General features: G+C 34.7%; 1 protein-coding gene across 1 annotated transcript; it reads left to right on the top strand.

The window, feature by feature from the left end:
• Positions 1 to 362: 362 nt before the first annotated feature.
• Positions 363 to 23072, top strand: Smp_148010 (putative snf2 histone linker phd ring helicase). The gene is made up of 17 exons (XM_018794614.1): positions 363 to 1156; positions 3555 to 3924; positions 4860 to 4967; positions 5679 to 6026; positions 6738 to 6861; positions 8956 to 9232; positions 9844 to 10254; positions 11367 to 11493; positions 13182 to 13505; positions 14524 to 14786; positions 15525 to 15660; positions 17357 to 17881; positions 18746 to 18868; positions 18956 to 19420; positions 20654 to 20746; positions 21557 to 21831; positions 22533 to 23072. The coding sequence occupies exons 1-17, from the start codon at positions 690 to 692 to the stop codon at positions 22819 to 22821; spliced, it is 4725 nt and encodes a 1574-aa protein (XP_018649008.1). The 5' UTR covers positions 363 to 689; the 3' UTR covers positions 22822 to 23072.
• The last annotated feature ends 81 nt before the right edge of the window (positions 23073 to 23153 follow it).

The raw sequence follows: 23153 nt of genomic DNA, 5'->3' as shown, positions 1-23153 counted from the left end.
GTGTTGTCCCGTTTGGGGTTCGATTGCATTTACTTACTATTGCGAAGACAGCTTCTTATATATCCTGGCTTGTTAAGCACACCATAAATCTGAATATTTTATTCTCAAACTGTCAGTACAACAGATCTGTTCATTTTCAAACTAAAACCCTACGTTTCGCGGAGCTTTATTTCACTCATGCTATCCACCAGTTGCATATTATAGAGCAACAACTTTCATTTCCACTTTTATCTCCTATTTTATGTTAAGTCTTCTGGTTAGTACCAGTGATGCGAGTAAAGAACCTTCCTGTTTACTTATCGTCTAATAACAGACACTCGAGAAGCTTCTTTTATCATCCAAACTTAGACATAAAAGTTGTCAGAAAAAAGAGTAAGTTGGCCAAAAGGAGAACATTGTCCGATGAACAAAGGGAAATACTTCAGTTTTACCCGAACTTCATATCTCTTCTTCCCAACACCAATGTCTCAGATTACCTTGTCCAGACGATAAACTTGCCAACAATAGGTCTGTTATCAGCTGTTGTTGACCAATGTCAAAAGATAACTGTATTTTTTAACAACGACTCTCTTCTCTTTCTTATACACGAAGCTGATGTGAAGGAATACATAATTCCGGATGCAAGTTCAGTTGTTCCTCTACTTTATGCTGCATCTTCCTACTTTCTTCAATGTCTTTATCGTGTAGAAATGAACTCAATAACTCTGGATGTTTATTTGAAAGATCATTTCATCTCTGAAAGTTTCGAATTTTCATCTAAACCCATTCCAGTACAGCAGTATGAAAAGCTTTATGACTTCCTAACATTGTTACAAATGGAAGATTTTCATTTGCCCCTATCTTGCAAATCATTTGTTTACGAACGTCACTGTGAAACTCAATTTGAGTTTGTGACAATGCTTAAGAAGCTCTTTAAGATCGCCCAAGATTATCATATTGAAGCAAGGATTACTTGGGATTCTTCCGCATTTTCCCCACAACACAAAAACTTGCTCACACTCTTGCGCCCTTATCAATGTGATGCTGTTAAGTGGATGGTTTATCAGGAGTGTAATGGAATATCACTGGGAGATCGTGAATTGTTGGAGAAAATGTTTCTGCCTATCAAATTACCAAATAACAACGAAATGCTTTATTTCTCCGTATACTCCGGATCGTAAGTCTCATTTTCTCGACTTTTGCCCGTTACCAAATGTTCTTGAACTGAACTGACATAACCAAGCGTAAATAAAGACACCGGCTGCTAAATAATGTTTCGTAAGTTTGGGTCGTATCAGATTCCCGAATCCAGAGACTATAAGAACTTATCATATATGGTTAATTCGAAACTTCTTGCTTTGTAAATAACCTATCCGTTTTAGGTTGTGTCAAACTAGTCCTCAACCTAAAACATTACTTCTTTGAAATCAGTCCTTAACCCATTAGACGTTGCACTATTACCCTGATTATCTTAATGAATGCCTGCAAGATATAGTAAATTGTTTTGTTCTTTTCGTCCACAAATAGACCAAACAACTAATTTTTGAAACCTGAAGTATCCAAATAATGTAACATGCGAAAAGAATTCCACTGCTTTATAACTATTATAAATACAAAGCTTGCCAAAAATGATTTAATTAAAACAACTGGTGAGCTTTTCTAACTGTCTTCTGAGTTCAGTCAGTCAGTCAGTCAGCTACAACGTAGGACCAGGCACATATATGCATCGGTCCAAGTTGCCATACCTCGTTAGCACAACAAGATCAACACCGGATTCATAGTAGTTAATTTAGTGTTGGTAGTAGTATATAAATTATAGGTTGTATATAAGGATATAGTATAGGAAGGAAGAGAGATATGAAGCAATTTTAGTCTCAAGGTTTAAGGGAAGATAAAGAGTGTATACACCTACGCCATTGTGATCGATTCTGAGCCATGTCACCTAGAGTCTCCAACCATTGGTTACGATAGTCACGCGGACCCCAACCAGGTAGTCTGCATCTACCAACATGGCTCAGACTAGAAGTTAGTGACTTCAAACACTGATGCCATGTTTTGGTTTGGCCGCCCCTAACTCTCTTCCAACCATCCCCTACACTAGTCAGCATAGTGCGTCGTGGTAATCAGTGTTCAGGCATACGTAACACATGGCCCAACCATCTCAGTCGATGAAGATTCATCACCTCATCAACTGATTTACTATCGTTCCCTAATACCCTGCGTCTAACCTCACTATTACTTACCCGGTGATCCCAGCAGATGCGAGCAATATTTCTAAGGCATCTGTGGTCAAATACTAGTAACCTACGAGTATCTTCTACTCTTAATGGCCATGTTTCACAGCCGTAAAGTAGAACAGAACGAACTGCTGCGCAGTATACTCGTCCCTTAATTGATAGACGGATATCTCGTCTACGCCATAGGTGACGTAAGTTGGCAAAAGCCAAACGAGCTTTTTGAATCCGTGCAGAGATTTCGTCAGACACCAACCCATTAGGGCTGATCAGACTTCCAAGATAAGTGAAGTTGTCGGCGCGTTCGACTACTTCACTCCCTATCCTTAGTTCGGGTGTTGACGCAGGCCAGTCCTGGAGTAACAATTTACATTTGGATGGGGAGAAACGCATCCCAAACATCCTGGCATTATTACTCAGTTCCAACAGAAGACTCTGCATTTTGCCAGCGTCTTCACCAAACAGGACTATGTCATCTGCGTATTCTAAGTCGCTTAGTGGACCCCCTGGTAGGAGATCAATTCCTGTAAATTCAGTCGAAGAGTATTATTTGCAGCAACAGGTCTATAATGAAGTTAAACAAAAACGGGGATAGTGGACAGCCTTGACGGACACCACTTGAGGTTGTAAAATCATATGACAGTTCGCCATAAGCTCTCACTCGACTGATAGTGTTCGAGGTCTTCTGAGTTAACTAAATACAGGTAACTTTCTGATCTCCCGTTGTTTTTCTTAGAGTTTTGTTTTGTGTAGTGGTAATGTTAACGGATACCCACACTCAGCTCAAGGAGTTTCTTACCAATCCATCCGCTCTAAAATAATTAGGCAAAAAATATTTTTCTATTTACCACCAGCTTCTTCAGTTATTTAAATATTAAAACTTATCTTTGATCTATTCATTTCTGAAAATGTGCGATACAATAATGTACCGAGAAATTCAATACACCATAATATATCCAGGGTCCTTTATACTATCTGAAAGATTAAGGCAAAGCAGGTCGTTTTTCAAAGTGTGGTGTTTAGTTCTAATGCACAAAATAATAAAAAAACATGAAATGTATCCTCGCAGTAGTTGGTTAGTGAAGTAAAAATGTGAGTTCAATTTTAATGTTCATTTACTATCTTTACGAATGCTTATCGCAGTTAACATGCCAGTGTTTTGACACCTAACCACTTATAATCTAAGGCTTAAAAAGAATTTCAATTCGTTTTCCTACATTGAAATTACTGAGTTTATTCATTGACTTTTGTATATTCATGCAAAAATTGGTCTGTTATATTTTTAAAACTTTATTGTGGTGCACAACTGTCTTATTACTGATAAGGCTTATTTCCTACTAGGTTCACTAAATACTTGCCAGTAATTGAATACCCGCGTACTGGGGGAATTTTGGCGGACGAAATGGGCCTTGGCAAGACATTGGAAGTCATTTCTCTAGTTCTCACTCACCCGTTAAGTGATTGGAAGGAAATAGGTGGTCAACTACGAACTATGGAGGACAAACCACTTAGAACGAAATGCTTACCTTCTTCAAAAAACGATTCTGACATCATTTTTAAGAAACATTGTGACAGTTACATCCTTTGCACTTGCGGCGGTGTCGAGGAGACTGAGAAATTTGACGTAGTTCACTGTTCTCTCTGTGACGGTCCAGGTCAACATGCATCATGCGTTCAATATAACCCCTCAATATACACCAGCCGTCTTCCAGTCAAAGAAGGATATATATGTCCACAGTGCTGGACTAAGGCAAGTTTTCTGTGACTGTTTATTAGTTAACTTGAAAGAATTAGTAATCACACATCATTTCGTGTTGGCCTGATCTTACACTTTCGAAAATAACGGAAACCCTATCTTCGTAGGTATCAACTGTATCTTGTTTTAGTCATTTTTCCCATCAGTTAACACATTAGACACCTGTCTAATGATTTGGTTTGTAATGAGATGTATGTAAGAATATCTTGGAGACAAATTATAAAATTGCAATATACTAATGGTCTAAGTTTTATTTCATTTGTCAGAGATGCTACGGTGGTTATAAAATAGTTTGAAGACCTATGTATATACCATATATTTCTAAGATCCTTTATGAATGATTATTTAGGGTGTTTGAAAATTGCTAATTCCCTGTCTTACTGAGTGTCTAATTTTTTTAATCAGATTGGCGTGTTTTAAGACAGATTAGGGTTATCATAACCACTGTTTTTGCGCTAAACAACTCGAATTTTATATTAGAGTATTTAAGGATACGTTTAGATTTCAACCATAGCTTTAACGACTAAAGATTAACAAGTTCTAAGTTCAGTTTGTGTTTGTGCAAACGATCGGCTTGTTATTTGAGTTTAGTTCTCTTCACAGTCATAATTAACTCTTATTACAAATAATTTCCCACCAAATCCATGTATTGTGATCATGATCAGTCAGCATTTAAATTAGGGGTTATAACAGGTTGGAATAAGCAAATGCTCGAAATGGAATTTAGACGAGCTCTTTTTATTTTTCTTAAAAAGCCTAAGAAAATACAGTTTATTCTCCATCTAAGTTATTTAGTTGGTTGTTTTAAATATTGTTTTTCATGGGCTTTATTATTATTATTGTTATTAGTACGTCGTGTTTAAATAATCTTCATCTTGTTGATTATTTAGACGCGTATCTATTCAAAAGCTACGCTAATTATTTCACCTGACCACATTTGGCAACAATGGAAAGAAGAATTGCAAAATCATGTTATGCCTGATGTATTACAGGTTTTGGTACGTTTATAAATCTTCACATCTTGGGTAAAATTCCCTTTTCTTGTTCATCTTAAAGTTGTTTAATGTATCGTAATAATAATATTTTGATTACCGTCTATTGTAGTGTTTGTTACTAAGTATTTCTATTAAGTATAGTGTATTGGCTTGATGACTAGTGGACTATATTGTGTTAAGGAGGCTCTAGCTAACTTATTCCAAAAATAGCTATTTGACCTGTTCAAGTTCACTCCCATATTTTTCCAAATTACATATATATATATATATATATATATATATATATATTAAAATGTCCACTGCTGAATGGCGAACTGTAAAACGTCATTTCACTTTAGTGTGCCATTTGTACGTCATTTTACGACGTTTAGCCACTCCTACAAAACGGTCCACTTCTGACAGATTCGTAAACATAATCCTTTTCAAAAAAAATATTTTTAAGTACCGAATGAATACAACATCATCTGAATGCGCGTGTTTGACTACAGTAATGTGAATGGCAGTATTAAAATGAGATAATTAACCATTCATATCTTTTGTAAAGTTACTCTCGTCTCTCATGGTTTCGCAACAATTATTATTTATCAACCCTCAACTGATATTAGTTAACAGTAATTAGCCCATCGGATTGTTGTCAATTATTTAAAAAATATGTTACATTATATTTGGCATGTTTAGAAATTTTTATTAGCATCCTAATTATCTGGCTTTTAGATTTATGCTGGTATGGAGGCCCCTGTAACATCCGTCGAGTTTGGCACTCGTGCCTCTGTCAAAGAACAAGGAAATAACAATCCTTTTGCTCCTCGTACTCATGTTCCTACAAAAGTTGTTTCAGAAAACAAAGTTAGTGAAGACACAATCCTTCCTGGTTTCGTTCAGCCTCCTCAATTAGCTTGTGCTGATATCGTGCTTACTTCTTATTCTGTAGTACAACGTGAACTTGATTGGGCTGAGGTTGTTGCGGATCGTCAAGCTGGCCTTGCAAACAGACCAAAGTTACGATTGGCTCAGCGATATATATGTCGTCCTAGCCCACTTACTTGTGTCAGATGGTGGCGGGTATTGATTTTTATAAATTTGTATGTTATTATGAGTAATAATCTCAACTCCTTTCTTTATCTATGCTTATTTTCTTTAAACTTTTGAGATTTTCATTTCCAACAAAATTAGTGCTTTTCGTATTCTTTCTAAACTAAAAAGCAGTGCCTTTTAGTTTAGTAGATATACTACGAGTGCCTTTCGACCTTGAACTCAGTTTGTAGGATGGGTACATATTAAGCGAACACATCTGATCTCACGCTTCATGAACCGAGGTATTCTACTATTCGAAAGTAGTTTCTACGTTTTAAGTTGGATATACAAACACAAAGTGTTAACTAATTTTTTAATCTTATCTGCTTCGGTTTGGTCGCCCGGGTAGTATCCCAGCTCTCACACAAATTATTTGATTTGTGTGGCGCTTATATATTTGGTGCCTTCTTGTACCAATGTGTCTAAATAAGTAAATAGCCTCCGTTTGAGAAATTGTTTCCCAGAATTCCGACAACACTGTCAGCATCCAGCTGCTTCGGCTGACAATATCATAAACAGTTGTCCAACTTACATATGTTATAGATGCAGTTGTCAATAGTTTTTTCTATCACTATAAAGACCTACCAAACAAAAATCTCAATATCATAGTGTACAAAATTGGGTAAATTATGTAGATTTTGATACGACTTTCGCTAATCGTAACCTCATCTTGTATTTCTAACCCACTTCACACTGTAGATTTGTTTAGATGAAGCACAGATGGTGGAGCGTGTCACATCTAGAACTGCTCGTATGTTATCACAAGTCACTGCTGTTAACAGATGGTGTGTTACTGGTACACCAGCTGAGAAAAGTATTGATGGTACGTTTTAATCAGTTTGGTGATGAACGTTTTGGAGTGTTTTTTTATATGATTAGTTCATCTAGACATTATTGTGTTAGTTTACTTCTCCCTGTTGTGAGGTGAGTTTAGATCAGGAGAGGACATTTTGGTTTAAGTCATGTGAAAAACATCAACATTGAACTCCTTGACCGAAACATTCAAAGAATATGTTTGAAACTAAATTCCATTAGTATAGTTGAATCTTTTTCTTTGTTCGAACGAAATTTTAGTTGTGCGCAATTTCTTTCTTATTCGGAATGATGTTTACGGAAATACGTTGAATTTACGGATAATTTTCCTCATGAGATGAGATTGACAGGCGATTTACTAATAAGGAAAGAAGACTGGATAGCTGTTTCGCCTCTGCACGCGCATGAGTGTTACGCACCAGTGACTTCGTGTATGATTGAACCTTTAAGACTTGTTGAGAATTTGATATCCTTCAAGTAATAAGTTCTAACTCGACAATTAATTTCTTATTATCTGAATATTTTTTGGATTTGACTTATTCTCTGTCACTGTCAATAATTAAGATGCTTCCCATCATTTCGGTTTTTGTATTGTGTTGTTTATAACCAGAGATAAGTTGATTAGATTTGTGAAATCCACATTCTTTTATAAAATGTTTTCATAAAAATACGAGATTTATTCAGAAAAAATTTAGTCTAAAAAAATATTGTGCCATGTATTTGGAAACACTGAGTCGTCATGTTTATTGCTGACCAAATGAACTACCGAATTTGGATGATTAGCAGTTTGTCGTGGTTGTAACGGTGTATTATTAGAACTGAAATTAATGAAATCCCTCAGACTACACAATTAAGATACCGATGAGAGTTAACTGTTTCTATGATTTCATCTTCAAGTTTCCTGCAGTTATTGTCTACCAGTTTTTCAGCACTCAATTCCAATTGGTTATCTTAAACAAACACCCACTACTTTTTACTATCTACTTCTGACCACTGTTAGTATTTTTAAATGATTTATTCAGAAGACATCATGTTAAGTTGTAGGGTAATTGAAAGTACATTCATATCAAATTAAAGCTTTTCACTTATTCAACTGTCATTTCATTGGCAGATGCGTTTAGGGACATGGATTGCTCATGTTCAGCTACCACCTATCTTGAAAAATATTGGATGGTATAAAAGTATGCTAGGAGAGCAGTAGAGGAAAGCAAACCAAATGTTATATCAACCCAATAAGTCGTTAATAGTTGGAATGATCCATGTTGGTAAGTTCAGACTACCTAGTTAGGGTCCGTATGATTCTCATGACCAATGGTTAAAGACACTGGATGACGAGGTTCAGGATCGGTTGAAATTGCAGAGATTCACTCACTATTCTTGTTATAAACAATAGGATACTGCTTATAACACTAGGGTTTCTTGTTATAACAGTTTTTTCACTTTTTACACGTATGTGGGACGTTAATTTACCTTAGACGAATATCTACACTAGATTCCCACCCAGTGTCTATTCTACAGGACTTCAACACAACTCAGATCAAGAACACGAGATTAGCCTGACTATAACGTCAATATATTTCCACACCAAAATCCGACACAATCCAACAACAAGGAACAGTCAATCAATAACAGTCCATCAACAAGGAACAGTCAATACATAATAAGGATAGGGGAATATATATAACACATATAACACCTGTCATCCTATCTAATGCCTGACTCATCAAGACAACCAATCATTGTCACTCTCGCCCACACATCACTTCTCTTAGATCCTGAGTTTTAGAATTATCTTATACTTTATATTCCACGAATTAATTCCTTCTTGAGTCATATTCTATGACTAGTCTTTTCTACTACCACTAATACTGTTACGCATTCGCTTTGATAATCTCAGCTCCCTGTGCTACTATGGTGTGACAACTTGAACCGATGCAGATATGTCCCAGTCCTGCATTACATATGACTGTCTAACATTTTTCCTTCTGTTTTCATTATTCGTTTCTTGAAGTTAGCACTACTTACATCATGCCATAAACGTCCACTGTTGACATATCAGTTTTCAACTGAAGGTATCAGTGTTCATCGTTATTTCCTTTTTCAGACTTATTCGGGCTGTTCGCTTATCTTCGGCTCACACCGTATTCTTTTTCACATTACTGGAATAGTTTGTTGTATCAGCCGTTCCTTGCGACATGCTCTACATCCTCAGGTAAAAACCATTGTGATTCGGAAGAAGATTTAAAACCTGTTGCGTTTGATGAATCACTTATTGCTAGTACGGACCTGAGCAAAATTTTGACTAAACTGTTATGGAGAAATACTAAAGCTCTTGTAGGTGATCAGCTTGCTATACCCCCATTCACTGAGGAAATTCATTGGTAAGTTGAGTTTTATGCAGTTTATGCATATTCATCTGAATATGACTTCATTTTTTGTGATTAGTCCTTTAGAGATTCTTGTATACATTAATTATTAGTGCCCCTGATTTTTTAGTTGTGTAAATACATAAATAAGTAATACAACTCACTGATCAACTATGATTTTATGTAATTGACTTTGAGCTTCATCGACCTTTTATAAGGGCCAGTGATACTAACAAGATACTTAATCTCAAAGTAGGTGAAATAAGGTTCAAATGTATGAAATGTTGATTAAAATTTAAGTGTATTAACCACTAAACTATTGTTACACACAAACCACTTTATCGAAAGTGTCGTAGATATATTGACAGTTTTTTGCTTGGCTTTTGAATATTTAGCCTAATCTTTCTCTTCTGTTTGTGTGTCAGTTTTCCTCATCCCTATGTTATCAGCTTATCGCATACTTGTTCCCATAACTCCCTTAATAGTCATACGGTTCCTTTAAAAGTTGACTAATAAACTCTCCACCACAATTCTCGGCTGGTTTTTTGTTTTTTTTAATTATGTGGATATTAACTTAACATATAACTTATGTCCTGAATACGAATTATAAATATTTTCTTATGTAGGATTACATTTACTCCTGTTGAACGATATATACATGATCGTGTCCTCGCTCAATCAGCTGGTGCTCTTGAGCGTTTAGTTCAAAACATGTCCATTTCACCTGATCAGTCACTTTGTAGTTTACCTACGGCTGCACACTGGCGCTTGGTTTATTTAATTACTCGACTTCGTCAGGCTTGCACACATCCAAGTCTTGTTGTGGCTACTTGTGGATCGCATAAAGGTAATCGTAGTGACAGGAGCCAAACAGGACGTGTAAATGGACTAACGACCTCTGAAATTATCCCAAATATGGTACGTGTAGGCCTCAACGATGATGAACAATACAGTGATAATGGTGAAGACTATTCAAGGAAGGTGAATAATGCTCCCACTTTAGCCGATGCTCGAGCCCATCGTAATTTAGGAACGGGGTAAGTAATAAGATACTTAGCTCTCAGAAATGATTGCATCTCCCTTTATATAACCACAATTTCCAGAATCTGATACTAATTTACGAATTTATTTATAACGTTAATGTCTTCGATTTCCTTAAGAAACTATTACGGTGCGAATGTAGGCCTTCTGATGGAGTTTTGTTCTCTGAGCTGGATGGTTTGGTCATGGAGCTTTCGAATGTATAACTATATATACGAATGTACAGCTTAAGTAAATGACTTCGTCGAAAAGAAAATTTTCTTCGCTGAATTCTCTTTTTCTTATTCATAGAGCTTTCATCGTCCTTCTGAACGACATCATGAGCACAAACTTCGGGTAGAAATGAAGTGTTTGAATTTCTCATAGAAATTAGGTACCAGTGTTGATACTGACCATAAGCAATTATTATAGGTAATACTATTTCACTGTTTACAACGGCTGTTGATCAAACTAACATAGAATTACGTTTTATCTAAAATTAATTAATAACGAGATTTAACTTCCGTTTTTAATTTCGGGCAGTTTTCCAAATTTATTGATTTAGCCTGATAACATTACCAATAAGATTTATTTTAAAGGGGTGGGATTTTTGTTTCCCGTTTAGATCTTGATTATTGAGATAATGTCATTATGCACCTATCTGATTTATGTGGTAAAACTCTAGTGTTTGCTTGATAATGAAACATATTTACGTTCGTCTAATTAATAAAAAGATGAAATTCATACCATCCTAAAGTAGAGCCGGTACCATCCTAAACTTACAATAATCTGTTAGCTCTCCTTCCACTTTATATATTTCACTCACTACTGTTTATTCTAAATTAAGATCACTTCTGCAGTTATTTTATCAAATTTTATGTTAATTTATCATATATATATATATATATATATATATATATATATATATATATATATATATATATATATATATATATATATATATATATATAGTGTTTTACGTACAAGTGTTTTCCTCTACCGACTACTACTTTCCACCATGTATTGATCGTGGATAATACCTAATGATAATGATAATAATAATAATAAATACTCGGATAGATTATTTCCTTATCTATTATCTTATTTTTTTCGTACCTAATTAACAAAGATGTTTCACAATGACCGAAGTGATCAGACGTGTTGTGGATGAGACTCGTAGAGAATGTGAAGGCCTCCTACGTACTTGGGTTTTCAATAAAAATGGTGCCGCTGGTTGTTTTATTATCAAAAATCAGGTAAGTATAACTGCACAGTCCAAATGTAGCATATTATAATCCGCATCTGAGATATAAGGTGACTGGAGGTGCTCATCAGGAAATCTTGAACCTATATTTCGTGTTATTTGGCGCTCGTCAATTAGGTGTATCTGTGATCTGGAGAAAACAGAGTTCGACCGATGAAATTCTATCAACACTAAGAAGGGCGTGACAAACATGATACTGGTTGTTATTCAGTGGTCAATCAATTGTAGATACACCTCAGTCTTACAAGAGGCCAGTCGTGGCCCGAATAGTTCTGTGGCAAAGTCTCTAATTATGAAGCTGGATGACATGCGACGGAATCTTCCTGGAAGCATCAATTTTCTCAAGATTAAAGGCACACCTTGTTGATGAGTGTCAAATAGCACAAAACCCAAGTCCAAGGTTTCCCACTGACTACCTGTTGTGTCCCAATAACAATAGTGAATGGTATTTTTGACATCCATTTATGGACCAGTATTATGCATATATTTATTATCGTATATTTGCTAAATAACTGAACTATTCATACTCATGTTCCCCTTATTATAAGCTTTATTTTGACCTATAGACTATTATTGTACGATTTACCATTCTTGAGTTATCCCTGGTCTATTAATTACTGCCTCCCACATTCACAGCCACATTTGGCTGAATCTTGCACAAATGTTATTTTCTATTTTATGGTACGATGTGGTCCGTTTGACTGGTATATAAACTCAGTATGTTTGAAATATAATGATTCATACCGCAGAGGCTGTTATTGGTGTTTTGGACTTAACTGTCTGGGCTAGGCAGAAGGCAGGACCGATACGTACTCTAGACTGCTCGTACGGTTTTCGCGTGTCACTGTTCCCATTGATACTTCGCTGCTCTCTGATTGGCGGTCTTATCACGTCATACGTTAGCAAGGCATCCACTCGGCCACAAGATATAACACTACCCCTAACCACCTTACATTCCAGCGTAATACACTCGATGTCGAGTCGGTTAGACTAGTTAACACATCTCGACCTGATTGATAGAATTCGGTTAACATTAAGGACTTGAAAAACATGGGACCGCTCCAATCAATTGTAAATAATCCTTATTTATATAGATATTGTAATGTATATGAGTCACCCGACCATTGAACCTAAGAAGTCAGTTTGTGTTTGAATATATATATATATATATATATATATATATATATATATTTCTTTATTACTCCCTTTCTGTATCATTTATGACCAAGTGATGTACATATTATAGTCCCGTAATTGTGTTACCATATGGTCAGAGATTTCAAATATATCATTCTATTAGTTTTAAGTCATGATTGAATAGAATACGATAGAGAGCTGATCAGTTTTCTACGTCTCGTGATTAGACACTAGGTTAGCATCTCGAAAACCAATAAGCGTTAACGTCTTAGTTGTTGCTCATTAGTCAGTACATCAATTGGTAAATAAAAGATCACCAATCATCCTGGCAATATATTTGAACCAATGGACAATCAGACTAAAACGAGGAAGAGAAAGACCATACAGCTACTCTTCTGCTATTACGACCTGATCATACAAGCCCCAATATATTAACCCAGTCTAACACAAGCATCCATTTGTTTTTCTCATTATATCAATATTTATTAACTTAACTAATCTGTATGAACTGATTCTTTTCTCCTTTTCTATTGTTATTTCCAGTTAGTTCAGGCTGCAGACTGCTACAGAGATGTTTTGCGTTCAGCTGACAGTTTTGAAAGACATCATGGTATTCTTGCAGATTGGAGTCAAAGGCTTCATGCAATTACCAACTTACATTGGTTGATTCAAACTCAAAAAGTTCCGATGCTGGATGAACCTCTTCCCATAATTCCACAAAGTCCACCGTTGCTGAAAAATACTTCATACTCTGTTGTTTCAGTACAGACTAAGAAGAGTGGAGATTTTAGTTTAGAGGGACTAGATCCTCGTGTTGACAGAGATTTATGCTCCAAGGCAGAACGCCTACGAACTACATACATTCAGGTGTACTGTCAATTGCATTATGATCATTATTATTTCTTTTTATAACAGGACTAAGATGTGATTTTGAAGTGTGCATCATTGGAATACCTACCATTAGTTGAATAAGTTTGTGTTCAGCACACCACGGAAACTTCCATGGAGAAAATTTACATTTTTTCATGAAGTATTTTTTAAAATTAGTAAGCCTTATATGGAAAATTGAATAGAATTTATGCTTGATGATCTTCTCAGAAAACAACTATAATCGTATGCTGTATTGGTTATAACTAAAAGATATATTTGTTATGTACATAATTAAAACACGATTATCTTCATCTACGTGATTTATTTAATGAGTGCTAAATGCATAGTTTTCACAAAATTTACATACATTTATTAAATAATAGTCGATTAGTAAAGAATATCCCAGAGTGAACATCATCTCTGAAATACGGGTACATCCAGCTGACGAGTCCCAAATAGGACGAAACGCGCGTCCTAGATTCCACTGCTAGCCACTATCCATCTTTGCCTATAGAATATCTCATTAGACTTAAATGAGTCCAGACATCATTTATGAACATTTTGGTGAAATATATTGTCTTGAAACTTTTCTACTTACTAGTGACATGGTTATTGAAAAAATACGTACTTTCAAAGTCAATCAGACGTTTACGAGAGGTATACAGATCATGCTCCTGTCATGTTTCATACATCGCAAACACATTTGTATTTACTTCAGACAGACATTTCGTTATCATTATTTCTTCAATAATAGTAGTATTTTAAATATATGTAAGGTATCACCGCTCATCAATAGTTTTCATAAAATAATCTGTAGTTTGGATTAAATCAGATCAAATTCTCTGTTTTGTATTCTAAGGTGATCTTGTTCATGTTTTAGATATTAGAAATATTTTAATAATAACTTTATCATGCTTTCCTACAATATTTTCAGAAACATGTTTTGATAAATAATTCTCTACGTTTTTTAAACATATTCAGTGGCTAATTACTTCTTTTAAAAATATAATTTCAGATGCACTCTCAACTGTTAGCAAAGGTGAGAGAAAATTTAGATCCAATTGTAGAAGAATTAGATAATGAACTACGTGATCCAACAAAGCAAGGTTCTAATGAAAATCTTACTGATAAAATGGCTACTATCGATGCTGGTGGATGGCTTGGTTGGCTTGCAGAAGCAATTGATTTTCTTATTGTTTCTGGTCTAGGTCATAGTTTAATTGATATGCTTGTTGCAAGTTTTCAAAGCAGGCCAAATATGAATCGAAGTGGATTCAGGTACATAAAATGGCATTGTATGTATTGTATGTTGTTATATTAACTTTATTGTCACCTGAAATAAAATTTATACGATAACGCTGATGAATTGAGTTGTAAATATAAGTTATTATCAAAACTAATAAACAAAAACATGATATTTTATTAAATGTTGTTCTTTAGGGTATGACTTTGAAGGAAGGAAAATAAAATTTTGCTTTCAGGAGCAGTGTATCAAAGTTTCGTGTTCTGTGATAATTAAGGTATCTAAAAGATTGAAGGTAAAAGTTTGATAAATTCCGGTAACATGTTACTAAGTCCTCAGTTGAGTTTTAACATTTACCTATATTGAAGCTTAACAGGTAGATTTGTTTATTTATTTAAACACATAAATATTGGTACAAGGAAGCACCAGATACATATGCGCCGCACAAATCTCATTTGATTTGTGTGAGGGCTGAGATACTGCCCAGGTGCCCAAACTGAAGCGGGTAGATTTGTTTAATCTGATGAGTAGTAAAATGATGTAAAACTATTTAATTAACCGACCAACTCCATGTTTAAAAATACTTGAATCATCTTGTAATATGTATAAAACTGTTATTTTCTTACTCTAAATTAACGGTACACTACCAGAAATAAAAAATTATTTATTGTTGAATTTTATATATAGCTGACTTTTAGAAGTGGACAGTTTAAAAATATCAAAGACATTGTTGGTTAAATTTAGAATTTCATTATTTGGTGACTTGTTTTTAGAACATCTTTACTTTATGCTGGTTCAGCTATCACATTCAAAGCGATGTTACTAACTGAGTTGGGAGAAGTCTTTACGACACGTGAAGAAATGAGAATAGCTATGCAACCTATGGATGATACCTGGAATTCCTTTATGGTAGGTTGTATTCATTTGTTGTACTGTTATAAAAACTTTTTAGTCAAATGTTGAGAAAAATACTAAAGTTTTGAATTCTACTTAAATTTACTTATTATGTCGATGCTGCACAGCAGTTGCATGTACAATTTTAATATCTTAACTGTCGGAATTTACCATTAACAGATTAAAACATGAAATTCCAGGCTTTTTGCCGCTGTTAACTTCTAAATCTAGCTTTTATTTGTTGACATTATTATATGATCCTTGGCAAGTTAAGATTTGGTGCTTCAAACATTGCAAGTTTGGTTGATATACATAATCAAGAAAATGAGTAGGTAACTTTTTTCATATTTTCGACAGCCGACTATTTCAATGATAAATGGTTACTGGAGAAGTAGGCTCGTAAAATGTCCCAGATAGATAGTCAAAACAAATATGTTAGTAGATCATGGGATCCCTGATTGTCTACTTTTGCCATATGACTATCATATGATTCCGAAATTAATAATCATTGTTAACTAGAAACAGTCAACTACTTATTTACGCGGATTATCCCTCGTAGAGGAGCATAGGCCGCCCACGAGTATTTTCCATCCAGCTCTGTCCCTTCCAGTTGTTTCCAGTCGCTATTCATCCCTTTCATGTCTGCTTCCAATCCCAAGCAGAGTGTGTTTTTGGCCTTCCTGTTTTCCGTCCCCCTTCAGGATTCCAAGTTAACGCTCACCTCGTGATGCAGTTTTATGATTTCCTCAATGTATGTCATACCCACTTCCAGAGTCGTTTCCTAATCTCCACTTCATCTGGAAGCTGATTTCTTCTCTCCCACAGTAGGTCGTTGCTGATGGCACACGACCAACGAACGTTGAGTATCTTACGTAGACGATTGTTTACATATACCTGTACCGTTTTGATGACGGTTGTAGTAGTTCTCGAAGTTTCAACTCTGTACAGTAGAAATGACCGACTTGACCGTCGTATTGAAGATTGTGACTTTGATGTTGTCTGACAATCGTTTTGAGTTCCTTCTGTTGTTCAATTGTAGAAATGCTGCCCTTACTTCGCCAATCCTCTCATGTATGTTTGCATCAGATCCTCCTTTTTCATCGATGATGTTTTCCAGATAGATACTTGAAAGTGTCCACCTGTTCCAGAGTTTCTCCACCAAGTGTGATTGAATTGATGTTCTACATGTTGTGTTTGAGGATCTTGCCTTTTTCATTGTGTATGTTGAGGCCTACTGCTGCAGAGATTGCTGCTACACTGTTGGTCTTGACCTGTATATGTTGGTGTGAATGAGATAGAAGAGCTAGGTCACCTGCGAAGTCCAAATCGTCTAATTGATTCCGAGTTGTCCATTGTATCCCGTGTTTCTCCTTGGGATATGGAGGCCTTCATAATCTAGTTAATCATCATAAGAGAAAAGACGAGAGTAAGCATCCTTGCCTGACATTTACACTCAAGGTTTTATTCCCAACTAATCTAAACTAAAATTACCTAGTTTGTTTCTTTTTCAAATAAATCAAAGTCTTGAATGTAATGTAATTACTAAACTAAGCATTTTAATCACAAATTCCTGGTAGCTCGTTTAGTTTTACCTTTTCATCGATTCTGTCTTGACTGAAGCATGTTCTGACTTCACGTGTGCATCCAGTATTTCTCTGTGTTTAAAATTTTCACACATTTATTTTTATATATCTTTTTAAAAAATTTTCAGAATGGTCGTGAAGTTGATCGACGGATTCTACAGCCTTTTTATGCATGCTGTGCAAGAGCTTTTGATACGGATGAAGAAAATAAACGAAAAGGAGAGAAACGTAAAACCAAATCGAAAATAGATGATAAAACAAAAAAGTCGAATACTGATAATACACCTAATCGTCGTGCAACAAAGAAAACACGTTGTGCCTATTGCATTGCTTTAAGAGCTTTGTGCAATTATCAACGTGCATTGAACCATGAACGTGCCAAAACTATACCAAATCGTCCTTCGATATTTGAATTTGATGTAGACAATGATTCAGAAACATTAGAAAAGTCATCTATCGCTTCTGTTGAAGAATCTGGAACTGGTTTAATTTTAAATAATCCTTTAGTTATGTCATTATCCATAGTATGTCAACAAATATCTAGAATTTTATCATCTACACCTGCCAACGAACTTCCATTTTCAAAAATACTCTATCAAACAAAAGCTAAACGTTTGGAACAACTAATTCGTTTAATGGGAAAGGAAATATTGGTAAACTAATGAATTTATGTTGGTGAATAAATAATTATATATTCAGTGATATTTGCTAACAGAACTTATCGATGTTTGTCATAAGCTTCGAGTTTCATGTAATGTATAGGTAATAGTGATGCCTCCTAGCTGTATCGCCCGAAGATTGATAGTACTTTGAACCTGTGAATTCAGTGTCGGGAATCAGCAGGAGTGAGCAAAGCAGGTTAAAGAACTATCACCGAGAGAGTGATACACACGCAACTTAGCATTCTTCATATTTGTTTTGTTTTATATTACATGTTTTTAAGGATGTGGAGCTGTTTGAGCCAAGTCATCATTGATAAAAACTGTTTTTTGTAAAGTCATATTAGTCGGTCAGAGTAGAATGTTTCTGATTTACACTACTTTCAATACAGTTCACAAGGCAAAATCATCTTATTAAGTTTAGTAGATTCCCTTATTTTAGTTATGTACACAAGCGACTGATGTAAGTGTACAGATCAATATTAGATTCCATATATATATATATATATATATATATATATATATATATATGGAAATATATTAACAACGAGAACAATTGTTGCACCAGGAGGAAATTAATTTCATTTTCAGCTACCTGCTTAGAACTGTTCATCGCTAAGTAAAACTTGAAATGAAAGAATAATATAAAGATCATGTTTTATGGAACAATTGAGTGCATTTTTGTCTTCAGGAGTAACTTGTTTAAAATGGTTATCAAGTGTAAGATTTATTGTTTCATCATCATGTGTATATACTTGGTCCATATCTGGTGGATGACTATTAAAGTATATTCTGTTAAGAATCTATGATTTGCGTAAATTAGTCCGTTTTTTTATTTTACCTTGTAATTTTCTGTAGCTAACCAGCCGTACACAGTCACTAACCATGGAATGGTGGAATATACACGATGATACCGAACAGTTTGTTGTTCGTCTTCAAGCCACTTGTCCAACAGATTTAGCTTTTATTCATGAGGATGAGGTAATTAACTTGTTGTTATGTTAATATTAAATAAATACTTATCTGTTTACAACTTTGACACATCATCTCTATATTTTATCTATATAGGTTGATGCCCAATTACATTCCTACATAGTTGAAGCTGACGTAATTTGGCCTAGACTTCAATCTCGTCTTGGACATTTTAACTTCTTGCGTAACGCTCATTTAACAGCAGTAACTGGCTTTTCTACTTCAACTGAAGATGATAATGCTAATGGTGAACAATCTAAAAGTCGACCACTTGAATGTCCAACTTGCTTACAGTTACATTCACCATGTAATCCAACTTTTGTTTTGCTTCCTGGTTGTTGGCATACTCTTTGTGTCACTTGTCATGATCGTATTGCATCACTAAATCAATTTTCCCAACGAAGATGTCCAATCTGTCGAACACCATTTCAAGCAATGGAAACTGCGGGTTTAAATGCTCGACGTAGACGACCTTTAACACTTATTCATTATGCTGGAAGTAAGGTGCATCAAGAAAACTCAGTGAAATCCGAAGAAATAGAAGGAGATTTAAATATAGTGGTACGCCAGTCATTTTTACATCCTAGTCAGGGTTTTACATGCCTAAAAATCGGTACGAGAATATTGCTTCATTTTTCTACTGAAAATTTTTAAGACGAAACTTCGAAGCTCCTGAAAACTTTATAGAAAATATAGGATTCTTAGAATACGTTAGCCCTACCTGTATGCTTCACCGGTTTCTAAACATAACTTAAAGGTAGCATTCGTCAGCATCGACTCAAACCTTTTGTAATATGTTCATTTTTGCCTCTGGCAAATGCAAAATCCTGAGAGAATATCGAAAAAAATACACCATGAGGTTATTGAATTCGGTCCAAAATCCTAATGCCACGGCTAAAATAGTGATCTAGGCATACTCTAACCAACAACTTGACAAAGAGAAAAATGACGAGTTTCTCACTGGAGAGTTCGTACCCCTTCAAGAAAGAAACGGAACTTTTTTACATGAACAGTTTTGCAAATAGTCTCTTACTATGAAAAACAAAAACAATTTACGTACTAAAATCATAATGGACCGATAATAATGTTATAGTGGCCACCCAATAATCGCGTATTTATCTTTTAATTAATTGTTCACATGTTCGAACCCTGCCGTATCTACTTTTGGTTTGAGAAACTGCGTTGTTTCTTCAGTCATTATACAAACAGTTTGGCCCAAATTTATATCAGTGAAACACATTATGTACCTAACGACTATTCAGTGTGTACTGCTAACCGACGCAGGATTCGATTTTGTGAGAACATAATTCGAAATTTACAAAGAAGAGTAATAAGAAATAATTAAAGTATACTTTTGAAATACTGTACAACATCAGGTGTATCATTATTCTCTCACGAAAGCAAACAAAGTTATGCAACAGTTTCAAGGCCTTTTTGTATACGTGAATTAAGTTTCAGGTAATTTCTAATATTTTGCTTCGAATTAAATTGATCATCTGAAGTGTGTAAAATTTATCGGTTTATAAGAAATTTGGTGAGCGAATTCTAAATTCAGACAGCCGTGAATTGATTTAAAATAAGTCAATCACAGATGATCTCATTATTAGAAATTTCTATTCTATTCTGCCTAGTAGGAAAATGATGACTTCATCAGTAAGTTGTCCAATAATACTAAGTCATCAAAATTCTTTTCTGATCTATAAGTAACTGATGAAATGTCTAGTTTATTAAAACTGGGTTCTTTTATCTATCTTCTTGTCTATTAAAAAACTTCATATTCTCATTTACTCATAGGGTGATCATAGTACAAAAGTGAGAGCTGTTATTCAACGTTTAAAAGTGATTAAACGGGAAGATCCTGATGCTAAAGCCATTGTTTTCAGTTCTGTGAGTTCCTTTGAAAGTTTGTTCTCATCCTTATGGCTTACTTTTTTCCATTATATTGATTTGTTTAACTAGTAGCTTGACATTTAATCTCTTTGAATTTCTATTGGATTATCTCATTACATATATATTAGGTATCTTAGTATGGTTTTGTGTAAATATTAGAAGTTTCATGAACTGAAATCATTATTTGGTCACCGGATACTAACCGAAACTAATTCCCTCAATTTGTCTTTATTATTAGGATCTCACAACGATAAGTATCCTCAAGTTAGCAGATACATTTCTGAAATATGTCATTCAGTACAGTTAATGGTGTTTCTTATTGACGTTTATAGACGTTTAATAACTTACACCTAATATTTAACCGTGTGCGCCAACTTCCCATTATGTAGTTCGTAATTCACTTCATCCTCAATCAGTTCAATTCCACAATGACCAAGGACTTTGGAATTACATTGATTACTGTCATATTTCTGCCCTAAATTTATGATTTGGTCTAACATAGAATCAGCAACAGTCCGATAACCTCATCAGTACTCATTATATATACGCTTTGAGCAACCAGGCTGTGTCACTAGTCCTCATGCTTAGAGTATGGCTCGAACCTAGTGCATACATTTGTATCTGATAAATGATTACTGTAATGAAGATGGTTGTCTAAACTATACAGTACACAGTTTACTGCTGTTATTTCCAATATCGAGTTCCATTCTGTGTGTGTCATGCATCCCTTTTTTAGTACAAGGCGACTTATGCCGTTAACAGCACGGGTTTATTTACTTCAAGTATTACTTTTCTTTTTCATTTTAGTGGTTGTCTGTTCTAGTAACACTAGCTGGAGCGTTAGATCAGAATGGATTGGCCTACACAACATTATTTCACGCTCGTGACGCTTGTTGTCCAGGCAGATTGGCTGGTTTTCAGTGTTTCGGTTCTACAACATGGATTCTTTTGATGCCAGTCCAACTTGGCGCTAATGGTCTAAATTTGACTTCAGCAAATCATGTACTTTTCGTTGATCCTGTGTTATCACATGCAAGAGAAGCTCAGGCAGTAGCGCGAATTCACAGAATCGGACAAACAAGGTTTGTAAATGATTGTGAGGCATTTCAAGTTAGCTCCGAAAATACATGATTTATGTGAAGAATCCGATGTTCAGCTCGCTATTTTGTTTGCTAGGGATTCATATATTAACTTTGTCAGAATTTCGACATGTTCAAAGATATTGTTTGTATTAAAAAGTAATTTTCATAAAGTACAAAAGAATTTAAGTGTGCTTCGTGATTCATCGATGTATCTGCCAAATATCTCGTCTATGATATAAATTATTAGGTTTAGAGCTATCCATCAGATCATATAATTTAAGAATTCATAGTTTTTCTGATAAGTAGTAGACCAAAAAACAATAATCCGTTGGGAACTTAGGTTAGTATATCTTGTGTATCCTGTTTGGGGATTTAAACACAGATGTTTTCTTATAACTGAATCAAAAGAGAAAGTTCACCTACCAACAAATAAAGTAAGATAACACATCTTTATGGAGTATAGAAAAGTGAAGATTTAGTGAAATTCATGATAAAATCACTGTAGAAATAACCGCGGATTTAAAGTTTATTTTATGAATACTTCTATACAAGCATTTTTATTGGCATCTAAACATATTTTGTTTTTTCAATTATATTACTAGTCATTCGCGGTTAGTGACAACATACAAGTCGAATGCGTTTTACATAAGTGAATAATAATTGTTTAATGATTTTGATTACGTATTTTACTTTATATTTAGACCCGGAGTTGTACATCGGTTCTTAGTAAAAGATAGCATTGAAGCCGCATTACATGCATCACATTCTCGAAACACAGAAGTTGGTCCTTATAATATTGATACAGAATGTATGATTGGCGCTGGTATACGACGAACAAGCTCCACTAGTTTAGGAGTAGCTGGACCCAGTGAAGATAGAGCTCAATTAATGAGTATGACAATTAAACAGCTTACAGAACTGTTACACTTTGAGTGCAATACTGGTATGCTCACCGATGAGATGAAACTACCGTCGTTTTCTTTACTTTAATATTCCTATCTAAACATTTGTTTTATTGTCATAGTGTTGAAATAAATATGCTTATTTCGAATTCTTAATCATCTCTGAGACATTTGCTCATTCTCTCGTTTTATTTAATTTCAAATCATCATTTATTTTCCTAGTTATGTATGACTTGTATTGTAATACTTTGCATTTGAATCTATTCACTAGGTATTTATTTATCATGTTTTATATTTTTATATTAAGAATTATATTCATGTAATATAACCGATAACTTCAATGATTCTTCTAATATTTTAATATTCATGCCAGTTTACAGGCATGATCAGCTTAAATAATAACATTCAATGTAGAGAACA

Source organism: Schistosoma mansoni, chromosome 1, assembly GCF_000237925.1.
Source record: "Schistosoma mansoni strain Puerto Rico chromosome 1, complete genome".
NCBI classification, from domain to species: Eukaryota; Metazoa; Platyhelminthes; class Trematoda; order Strigeidida; family Schistosomatidae; genus Schistosoma; species Schistosoma mansoni.
Note: the sequence above shows the minus strand (reverse complement) of the source record. Positions and strands in the feature narration are given on the sequence as shown.

Coding starts and splice junctions, on each gene's coding strand:
- Smp_148010 (XM_018794614.1), top strand. CDS start 690: ATGAACTCAATAACTCTGGATGTTTATTTGAAAGATCATTTCATCTCT. Junction 17,882..18,745: donor TAATGGGAAAGGAAATATTG/GTAAACTAATGA, acceptor AATTTTCTGTAG/CTAACCAGCCGTACACAGTC. Junction 19,421..20,653: donor AAGGAGATTTAAATATAGTG/GTACGCCAGTCA, acceptor ATTTACTCATAG/GGTGATCATAGTACAAAAGT.